Below are 11,446 nucleotides of genomic sequence, written 5' to 3' on the forward strand. Positions count from 1 at the left end.
TTTGCCTGGTGTGAGTCCAGGGGGTTTTCACCTCGCACGTACTCGGTTTCCCGAGTGCTGTCCTTCCTTCAAACGGGTGTCGATCAGCGTTTGGCGCTGGCTACGATAAAGGGTCAGGTGTCTGCGCTGGCCGTTCTGTTTCAACGTCCCGTGGCTTCCAACTCCTTGGTTGGCACGTTTGTTCAGGGTGTGCGGCATCTGGTTCCTCCTAGGAGGGATCCTCTGCCCCCTTGGGACTTGAATCTCGTTCTGTCTGTGTTGCAACGTGCTCCTTTTGAACAGATCAGGGAGATCTCGTTGTCTATGTTGTCCAAAAAGGTCGCCTTTTTGGTGGCGATCACTTCGGCTCGCAGAGTGTCGGAGCTGGCAGCTTTGTCCTGCAAGTCTCCGTATCTGGTTGTTCATTTGGATAAGGTGGTCTTGCGACCTAATCCTTCTTTTCTTCCGAAACGAGTTTCGGGATTCCATCTTAATGAGGATATTGTCTTGCCTTCGCTGTGCGCGAAGCCTAAACATCCAAAGGAGGTGAGATTACATTCTCTCGATGTTGTTCGGGCTATAAGGGTTTACCTTAAATCGACTGAGTCTTTTCGAAAGACGGATTCCTTGTTTGTTCTTCCAGGGGGTCCTTGGAAGGGCATGGCGGCGTCGGCCTCTACCATCGCAAAATGGATCAGGCAGACCATTGAACAGGCCTATGCTTTGCAGGGGAAGGTTCCCCCTGTGCCTGTGAAGGCGCACTCTACTAGATCTCTGAGTACGTCTTGGGCCTGTCGTCATGGGGCTTCTGTAGCCCAGGTGTGTAAGGCGGCGACTTGGTCGACCGTGCACACTTTCACAAAATTCTACAAAGTAGATGTTCAGGCATCTGCGGATGCTTCCTTTGGCCGCAAGGTTCTTAGTGCGGCGTTGCCCTAGGGTCCCTTGTGGGGACCACTGGCTGTTGGGATAAGTTTTTTATCCCCTGGTTATTTGTCTTTTCCTGGGTTGTTGCTCCTGTTGAGCACTTGTTTTTCCTGTTGCCCAGCTGGTTTCCTTCCTTTGGTAAGGTTCCTTTCTTTGATGCGGAGACTGCGTTGCCTTTTCGGCGCGGATGCGTTTCCCACCCCTCATGTTTGCACTGCTTTGGGACGTCCCCATATGTGACGAATATGAAGAGGCGGCGACTGTCGGAGGACGTAAGAGAAAACTGAATTTTTGTAAAATCTTACCTGTAAAATTCCTTTCTCAGAGTCCTCCGACAGTCGCCGCCCCCGCCCCTCTTTTGGGGTTTGGTTGTATACTCTACTGCTATTCCACTAAAACTGAGATATGGTTGCAGGAAGTAGGAGGGTATTGACTGAGGGGACCACCCCTTGAGGGTGGGATATGTTAAAAGCTTTAATGTTAACATATTCTGTTGCCTAGCTACTCCTTCGGAGCAAAGTCTAATACCCCATATGTGACGAATATGAAGAGGCGGCGACTGTCGGAGGACTCAGAGAAAGGAATTTTACAGGTAAGATTTTACAAAAATTCCGTTTTTTTATTTTAATTTGAACAAGAATGCAGACTGGCTTTATGGCTTTAGATACCTGGTACGTGGTCAGTAATTTACTTGGTAGTAAAGCAAAGATGAGAATAACCACTTTAGCATTTCGGAGAGCATTTTGTATATTGATGCTTTCATTTTTTTTTTATCAATACAGATGCCCTTGACGTTTTAGGTGTTCTTTATATCGGGTTTATGTTTTGTATGTCTTATTTCCGCTAAGTAAAAAGTGAAATGCTAGAATAGAGATTCCAGCATTTTCTATAAAGCTATGGTGTATATGTGCTCATGAAAGAGACCAGTGTAACCGCACTAGCTATTACATGATATTATTGCCTGTTAGAAGTGACTTTTTAATCCAGCTTCTGTTCTCCCAGCTCTCTGCCAATAGAGGCCTTGTAGAGTAACACCACTTCTGTGTAGTGGAGATCAGACACATGCTCCTTCCCCAGCCACATATCATTATACAATTCCTGGGGCTAAGCGACCTATTCGAATGTTTGTAACTATGTGGGGGGGACACTATTCGCACACATTTGCTTGGCAGAGCTCCTCGTGGAAAGGGAACCTGGCTTAAAAAATACCATCAGACAGCTTGTGTTCTCAGCCATAAGCTAATACTAAAGGAGAAATTTTAACCAAGTTGTTTTTTTTTTTTTAGCACAAACAGTACCCCAGATGATGACTCCCTAAATCGTTATCCCCGCACTGACCGGACCGCATGTGGCCGCTACAGCAGAGATCCCAATTCTGTCATTTCTGCCCAGGGAAATTCCTTGGAGAAAAAGATTGAAGAACTTGAAAAGGTAATCGCTTTATTGAATTGCATGTACTTTATTATGAACAAAACTATAAATGTATAAACACCATTTTTATATGAATTTCACAGGAGCTAGCGAAAGAAAGGCACGAAAATGTAAGATTAGTCAAGGTAATGCAAGACAAAGAAGAATTATTAATGAAAATGAAGGAAGAAATTGACTTGTTAAACCGAGTAAGTATAAAACGAGCACTGTGTATGTTTAGTACAAGAGTTATAGCATGATCTGATGCAGAATAGAATTTTCGATTTAGCCATGGCTCCTAGGTTTCTGTTGGGTATACCTTTTATTTATTAGCCCTGTTTCATTGGTGATACTGGTTCATATATTTGTGATATCCACCAAAACATCTCAGTTTGTGATGCAGACCAGATATTATTTACAAAGCCATGTTCCTCTACCCAAAATAGGTGGTATCAAATCCCACTAACATTAGACAGAAACCCACAAAGGGGAAGAAAGAGGGGAAAATTGTGACTTTCAGATACCAGACAAATTTATAGGTAATACTAAACCATATGCAAAACAAAGTAAATTGTAGAGTTAAAAAAACACCTTCTTTTATTTGGACAACTTTGTCAGAGTAAAATACTGTTCTCTTTATTAAAAAAAAAAAAAAAAAAGCTGTGTTTTTAACTCTACAATTTACTTTGTTTTGCATATTGTTTAGTATTACCTATATACGGAGGGTAAAATAAGTATTGAACACGTCACCATTTATCTAGGTGAATATATTTCAACAGGTGCAATTGACATGACATTTTCACCACATGTCAGTTACAACCCATGCAGTCCATACATACAAAGAAACCAAAACAAATACATTCAGAAATGAAGTTATTTGTAATAAAATGAAAGGACACAGGGAAAAAGTATTAAACACATGAGGAAAGGAAGGTGCAAAATGGCATGAAAAGCTAAGACCCCACCTGAAATCTATCAGTAATGAGAAAGCAATCCTAACCCTTTTCAGTGCAAATTAATATACGCTTGTTCAGTCTCAACTGATGGCCTATAAAAAGATGTCTCATTACCACAGCACAGTGTCACACAAGAAACAACTCATGATAGGTAAAAGCAAAGAGCTCTCTCAAGGCCTTTGCAACCTTATTGTCGCAAAACATACTGATGGCATTGGTTACAGAAGGATTGCTAAACTTCTAAATGTTCAAGTGAGCACTGTTGGAGCCATAATCCAGAAGTGGAAAGAGCATCATTTCACCATAAACCAGCTGCGACCAGGTGCTCCTCGCAAGATTTCTGACAGAGGAGTGAAAGGCATTACCAGAGGAGTTGTCCAAGAGCCAAGGACCACTTGTGGCGAACTTCAGAAAGACCTGGCATTAGCAGGTACAATTGTTTCAAATAAAATAATAAGTAATGAACTTATCCGCCATAGTGGGAAATGAAGAAGAAAATCTTGAATAAAAGTAGTGCTCCAAGAACTTCAATGCAATCCTGCGTGAAGAAAGCGCTTCAACCAATGTCTTGCACCACAGTGTACCACCGCAAAATTGCCGTTATAAGCAGTGTGTAAAAAAAAAAAAAAAAAAATCCTGATCGCCTACCTAGAGTAGTACATTGTTACTATGTTGACACTGTATTGCTCTGGTCACAGTATGTAAACAAAAAAAAAAAAAAAAAAAGAAAAAGATGTCCTAAAAAATAAAAAAATTTAATTATTGATTTTTTTTTTTTAACATATGGTCACCAGTCAGTGTCCCTGATTATCACCACACCAGTTATATGATAATGCTGTACTATGCTGTGGCTTCTTACTAAATACCTTGAACTGTCTACTTTCCAAAAAGGGGTAATTTGGGGGATATATGTACTGTCCTGGCATTTTTTTGCCTCAAGAAATGAAGACGTCAGTACATCAGGATTGATTGATTTTCAGATATATATACCATAATTTTTGGAATCTATACATTCCTACAGACTAAAAAATGTACACTGATTTGGGTTATTTTCACCAAGGAAATGTTGTAGTATACAATTTGTGCTAAATTTATGAATTTGCAACATTTTATAACACAAAAGTTAAAAGAAAAAAGTATTTTACTTTAAGTCTTTTTTTTTTATTTAGCAAAAAAAAAAAAACAGTGGTGATTAAATACAACCAAAAGAAAACTCTATTTGTGTGAAAAAATAAAAATTTCATATGGGTACAGTGTTGCATGACCACGCGATTGTCTTTCCAAGTGTGACAGCCCTAAAATATGGCTTGGGCAGGAAGGGGGTGAAAGTGCCCGGTATTGAAGTGGTTAAACTGGTAAATTTTCTCAGCTGAAATGTTTGATATGTTTTCGATTGTGAATAAAATATAGGTTATGAGATTTGCAAATCATTGCATTCTGTTTTTATGTAGATTTTACACAGTGTCCCAACTTTTTTGGAATTGTAAATACAGAGAGAAGTTACAAGAAGAAGATTGAAGGAGAGGGCCTAGAATAGTTTAATTTATTATCTATAAATGGTCAAGTGGGAAATGAAGAAAATCTTGCATAAAAGTAGTGTTCCAAGAACCTCAATGCAATCCTGCAATCAAGAAGTATCACATGAGGTCCTAAAGCTTTTTACACAAAGAATATTTAATCATTAGTCCCTATGATTAAACATTTTGAGTTTGAAACATGTCAAGACCTCATATTCCAGCAGCATATCCCCAGGTGGTTTGAGGTTGGATTCCAAGGTAGTAGCAGCCCATATATTTTTCATTATATTTGTGAGAAACCTAACTGCACAATGAAAAAATATGATGGCATCTTTGTTTTTTTTTTTCTAACAACTTCTGGACCAGAAGGATTTTCCCCCTAATAACCAGGCCATTTTTTGTGATTCGGCACTGCTTTAATTTAACTGACAACTGCGCGGTCGTTCAACGCTGTACCCAAATAAAATTGATGTCCCTTTTTTCCCCACAAACAGGGCTTTCTTTTAGTGGTATTTGATAACCTCTGCATTTTTTTGATTATGCGCTATAAAAAAGGACAATTTTTTTTTAAAAAAAGCAATATTTTTCACTTTCTGCTATATAACATTCCCAATAAAAAAAAAAAATAAAAATCAAATGTTTTCATAGTTTTTGACCAATTTGTATTCTGCTACATATTTTTGTTAAAAAAAAAAAAAAAAAAATCCCAATAAGTGTATTTTGATTGGTTTGAGCAAAAGTTATCGCATCTACAAACTAGGGGAAAGATTAATGTCATTTTTATTACTAGTAATAGCGGCGATCTGCAATTTTTTTTGCGGGACTGCGACATTGCGGCGGAAAGATCAACCCCTAACTGACATTTTTGACACTTTTGGGGGGACCAGTGACATTACTACAGTAATCGATGATAAAAATATGCACTGTTACTGTATTAATGACACTGGCAGGGAAGGGGTTAACACCAGGGGAGATCAAAGGGTTAAATATGTACCTAGGGGTCATTCTAACTGTGTCGGGGCCAAGCTTGGTGGCTGGAAACAGGGCTCCTGTGTTCCGAGATCACAGGAGCCCTGTTTCAAGCAGTGACAGATGAGCGGTGTGCCGTGTTTACAACGGCACACTGCCTTCTGTCAGTCCCTGCAGCTTCGGCCATCGCGGCCGCTGGACCCGTTGCTTAGCTCCAGGGCTAAAGAGCAGGTGTGTGTACTGGTACGGTGGTTTGCACAGGAGAGCCAGCCTGCTGCAGTATATCTGTGGCGGCTGGTCTTTAAGCGGCTAAACAATGTGGCTTCAGTTCTGCAGCCATTAAAAAAGGTATACCACTATACCTGTTGAATTCTTAAAGCGAAGTTCCACCCAAAAGTGGAACTTCTGCTTGTTTGCTTCCCTTCCCCTCTGGTGCCGCATTTGGCACCTTTCATGAGGGGGGGGGGTTGGAACAGGTACCTGTTTTTGACAGGTACCATTCCCCACTTCGGGGAGACAGCACCGCGGCGCTGTCTCTCGGAAGTTCGACCCCCCTTCTTCCCCCACCACCGGGCTAATAGGGAACCAACTGTGAAGCCAAAAGGCTTCATTGCCGGGTTCCCTTACCCTGATTGGCGGCGGCAGCACCCAAGAGCCGATACGAAAATCGTCTTCGGGTGCCGACATGGCGGGAATCCTGGACAGGTAAATCTAATATTTAAAAGTCAGAAGCTACAGTATTTGTAGCTGCTAACTTTTAATTTTTTAATGGTGGGCGGAACTCCTCTTTAACCTAATTTATATTACACAGAAATCACAAAGACATAAGAACTGTTATTGTAGGATGAGTGACACTATAAGGTGGATAGACACTTTTCTCTTAAAATCCCAAAGGAAACAGCCAGTGGATGCTTCAGCAAACCAGAATCTGCAATAGCATTTTTGAGGGGGATGACATTTTGGTCTTGGTTTTTGAACCCAAAGTGCATACCATTACAATGAACTGTGTGTTAACAATAACATGCAGCAAAATATCAAATATGCAGTAATTCTATATAATAACAGTCACAACTTTTTTTTTTCCATTTGTGGATAAAGTGGGTAGGGCTTGGAAGAGACTTCCTCTTCCTAGGCACAGCAAAAATGTCCTTTTTTTTTTCTAACTTAAGGCAGACCTTTACCCTCCCGAGGACAATCTCACCTCTCCACCCCTCCTCCCTTCCTCTGCTGGAAAAGGGCATAGTTTTTTTTTTCTTTTGTCTACTTTTTTTTTATTTATTTAATGTAAAGTCTGCCTCACACGCCTTAGGCGATTGATGCGCACACTTTTGCTGTGCCTCCCGGGATATGTACGTCACATAACCCAGGGGCATGACCTTTTATTCAAAAAAAACAAGAGAAGGGGCAGGTCTATAGGTGCATCATTGAGGGGCCTGTCGCTGAACCTGGCAGACCTCTCGATGACATCAGAGAAAACATGGGTGCGCGGGACAGAGCTGTGGCTGGGCATGAGATGATCTCAGTGGGTCAACACTGGATTCACTAGATGGGTGAGTATCTGAAATGTCTAGATACCATCATCAGGTAAGGGAGGCAAAAATAAAAAATATGGGGAGATCAGCCGGAGTTCCTCTTTATTTCGGCAAAAAACATCCCCTCTTTTTTTGAAGAGATTGTAACTATAATGGGGCAATTGGAGGAGGGCTCCGTGATGCACCAATGTCACGCCTGGCACCGCATAAACAAAACCACATGCAATAGGACTTCATTGGGGGATTTTGGGCAGTCAGAGGCATATTTAGCCCTGTGTCTCTGCCCATATATTACCAGTTAATCAAAGTAACTGTGATAGTGACCAGGACTGACTGAGAGTTTGAACAGCCTTGGTCCTCCCACTGCAGCTCATATCCTAAAAGCTGCACAGGGGCTGTTGCACAACCAGTGGCCTAGGGAAGCAGTGACATAGCAGCCCCCATCTTACAAATCACGGGCAGTAAGCCCTAGAAAAACAAGGATCATTCTGTGATTTCCCTGACTGCTGCAAGGAATGTAAAATAAGCATACATCTATAAGCATTAAATAATTCAAATCATGCTTTTGTTAAAAACTGATTATTTAAATTGTGTTTAGCAATGTATGATTTTTATTTCATCCTGACCCTTCTCCTCTTTAGGTTTGTTTCCTTGTTTTGAAAGCCTACATAGATTTATATTTTGAAAGCTTGCAGTTTATAGCATTTTCTTTTTACAGTGTACTTTGCACTGTGGTTCTGTGAACTAGTGTTTTTATTGGATGTGTTTTTCATTTCTTTTTTTCTTAAGGATTTGGATGATCTAGAAGATGAAAATAAACAGCTAAAGCAGGAAAATAAGACCCTTCTGAAAGTTGTTGGCCAGCTAACAAGATAGAAGATAGATGAAAAGTTTGCTGTGGAACAAACACTACTGATTATTTTTCTCTTGAGAGGCGGGTGTGTAGGATAGGGGAAATTTGTTAAGGGAATAGGGGGATCTTCAGTCAACCTCTTCGATGAAGGGGTACACCCAGTGCTTTTCAACGAATGGTCAAGATTGTATATTTATTAATAGAGACTGTGTCCTTGAGAGTATGAAATTGCACCAGATTTTGAAGATAATAACTTTTTGTGATAAAAATGATTTTGCACTGTCACAAAAAAAATATTTGACAGGTTTAAATGTTCAGCCTCCAATTTACGTGATGTGGAATTGATCTTTTTCTATGTTTTGGGGTTAAATGTGTTTTTTCACACTTCTCAATCATAACATCAGAGCTTAAACACTCATTTGTTAAATACATGCAAGTCAGACAAGCCCGAGTTAAAAACAGCGGACAGACAATTGTCAACCCAGTGTCTGGAGAAATCCCCGGAGGACAAAGGGTGAAGAAAGAGGAATGTAAACTTAGTCACCGGAATGGAATGTCTTCATGTCTGGAGAGACCTAATCTTTACATGTAGAATGGGGATCTTGGACATTTTTCATTTCTCCATACCCTTGTACATGTCACTGAACACATTTTCATTTGTAGAACTCTTTGCATGGGAATATGATACTGACTGATACAGAAACATGTACTGATGTATATGCTAGTCGCTAGCCCCCTTCAGAGTAATATAACTAACTTTAACATATTTTTTACTCATAATGTGTTTGTGTGCCCACTGATCCTTTTAATTCCCCAATCCTTTTTAACAACCTGTTTTTCATACATACCATTTTCATGTTTACCCCTTGCTTGGGGAAACAGTAGCAACCATTTTATAGGCTGGTCCGATATTGCTTAGTGCTTTTATATTTGTTAGGGATCTGTGATCACTGAGACATGAGGCACAAAAGGCACAGTTGTAGGATTACTTCATTTATAGAGTGCTTTCCAATTTTTATGTGGTGACCCATGTTCCTTTCAATAAGCATGCTGTTGGATTAACAAGTATTCAGATGTAATCAAATGCTAAAGAATGCTTAGGCCACAGTTAATTCCTGCTTTGGCTAGACAGACTCTTGATCTTATTGTGAAGCCGTGTTTTAAACAGAAGTTTGATATAACTATAATTAGGATGCTGCAAGAACCATGCTTAAAATGTAATTTTGGTGTTGGCACCAACTACCATTAAATGGGAATTGAAAATTGCCAGTGTGGCAGTACTTTGGTGTAATGAATTATGAGTTTAGAAGAAAACTGTGTTCTGAATGGGAAAGTTATTATTTGTATTCTCTTGCATTTTTGGAGTGAATACCACAATACCCTTCACATTACATCAGTAGACTATAATACCATGGGTTTTGGTTAAACTAGAGAAGCATTTCAGTTTTATGCCTACCAAGGGATTCCCTATGTTATGCAAAGCTCCACTCTTAAATACTACAGGTGTGCCCTTTCCTGTACATACAACTGGGCCCTGTACCACTGCAAATGTGTATAAAAAAATATATAGGCAAATATAATGAACAGGTTGTTTAATAAAAAGATAATAAAATACATTTTTATATCCTACTAGCGGAAGTCACTGATTCCCTATTACTACAAACTGCCTGTATTTCTGTGCGCAGCTGCAGATTTGCAGTTTTGCTCAGAGCTGTCTGTGAGTAATCTTACGGAGAGTAGAGGATGAGATCATCATATCTCTGCTTTCCATTTATTGGCAAATAACTGATGGAGAGGTGACTAAAGCCTAGTGCACACAGGCTGAATGTCGAGCGGCATCGGACGGTTCAATAGAGACATTCGGCCTGTGTGCACTGAAGTTGGTCCCACAGAAGCCAGCTTCTGACCAAGAGGCATGGTCTAAAAGGGTCTGCTGACCAGCTCCCAATCAGTGCTCTCAGCCATTGATCAGAGTGTTCTGGCGGGGGGGGGCGCCTCCCTATCAGAACATGATAGTGATAGACCAGCAGGGGGTTAATACAATTACAAGGATTTCAGGGAAGGTGGGGGGATGTTGAACTGTGCATAGATGATTATTGCTCCATATATTTGGCACATATAACAAAGATCCTGGTATTCTGCTTTGAGCCTTCAACCTCAAAGTAAAAATATTTATTGCATGCTAAAAGAAGTGTTTATAGGTTGTCCGTTTAGTGCATATGTCCCTTTTCAGATGCTTATGCAGAATGAACATGATTCATCTCATAATGCGAAGGTTGGTAAAAAGGACTAGTCCAAGTGACCTGCATCTGGAGTTGCAGATATCCGCATGCTCTGTTTTCCACATAGGGTTCAAGGTACCCTAGAAGCAGGGTCAAATTGGATCTGTTCATTCCTCCTACAGAGCTAAAAGATTCCAGTGCAACAATAGCAGTGCACCCAACAAAAGGCTGCCAAAATACAGGTAAAGTAATGAATAGGCCTGTCCTCACTCAGATCCCATTTTCCTCTTCTCCATGTAGGGCACACACCGACACAAGCCAGTTTCTATCCTGTGGGCATGGAAATGATTGCTAAGCAGCACAGATTTCAAATATCCTGGAAAAAGATAACGTGCAATAGAACATACTGTTGATACTAGTTAATCCCTGTGTGACCTGATTATTGCAATCAATAGCTTGTAAATAACTTGCAGTGTATCTTTATCCACTACACTCTGGGCTAGTGTTTAATATGTCTTTTCCTGGATAGTTTACAATAAGCTAGTAAGAACAGGAATTGGAGTTAGTGAACTTTAAGTCCATTTCATATTTCTAAATCACCTTATTTGGGCAGTCCAATACATTAAATTCCTTACATGTTATACCCAAGTATAAATAAGTAGGAAAATCACTCCATTGTGGCAGGTTGTCAATAAAATGATGGGATAACCAATGTTTTGTTTGTTATAATTTAATGACTTCAGTGCTATAAATAATTGCATGCTTTAGCCTGGGTAATCGTATGTTGCTTGTATTAACACAGTTAAGCAAAACCTGGCAATACACTGTACATGATTTTCGCTACCAGTGTGATGGTCAGAAATGTATACTAGAAGATAACAAAATAGGTTTCTCTTTCGTTTATTGACGGACACAACTTCAGATCTTCACACCTGTTGGATTATACTGCCCTCTACAGGAGTTGGACACTAGGCAGAAAAAGTCTGGCTACGCCAATGGGCAGTCCCAGGGGGTATACTCCCTCTCTCTGCTATAGGCTCTCAGTTTTTTTTCTGCATAGTCAGGAGTAAAGACCTAGTCC

At 40.2% G+C, this 11,446-nt stretch overlaps 1 protein-coding gene across 1 annotated transcript in view; it reads left to right on the top strand.

Annotated features, from left to right (window-relative positions):
* PAWR (pro-apoptotic WT1 regulator) overlaps positions 1-9,423 on the top strand; it is a 162,199-nt gene extending 152,776 nt beyond the window's left edge. The window contains exons 5-7 of the mRNA XM_082254984.1: positions 2,193-2,337; positions 2,421-2,525; positions 8,080-9,423. Of these exons, the coding sequence (XP_082111110.1) occupies positions 2,193-2,337; positions 2,421-2,525; positions 8,080-8,166 (337 nt within the window). The 3' untranslated portion in view covers positions 8,167-9,423. The remainder of the gene's footprint in view (positions 1-2,192; positions 2,338-2,420; positions 2,526-8,079) is intronic.
* The last annotated feature ends 2,023 nt before the right edge of the window (positions 9,424-11,446 follow it).

This window comes from Pelophylax lessonae, assembly GCF_965119305.1.
Source record: "Pelophylax lessonae genome assembly, chromosome: 4".
Lineage (NCBI taxonomy): Eukaryota > Metazoa > Chordata > Amphibia > Anura > Ranidae > Pelophylax > Pelophylax lessonae.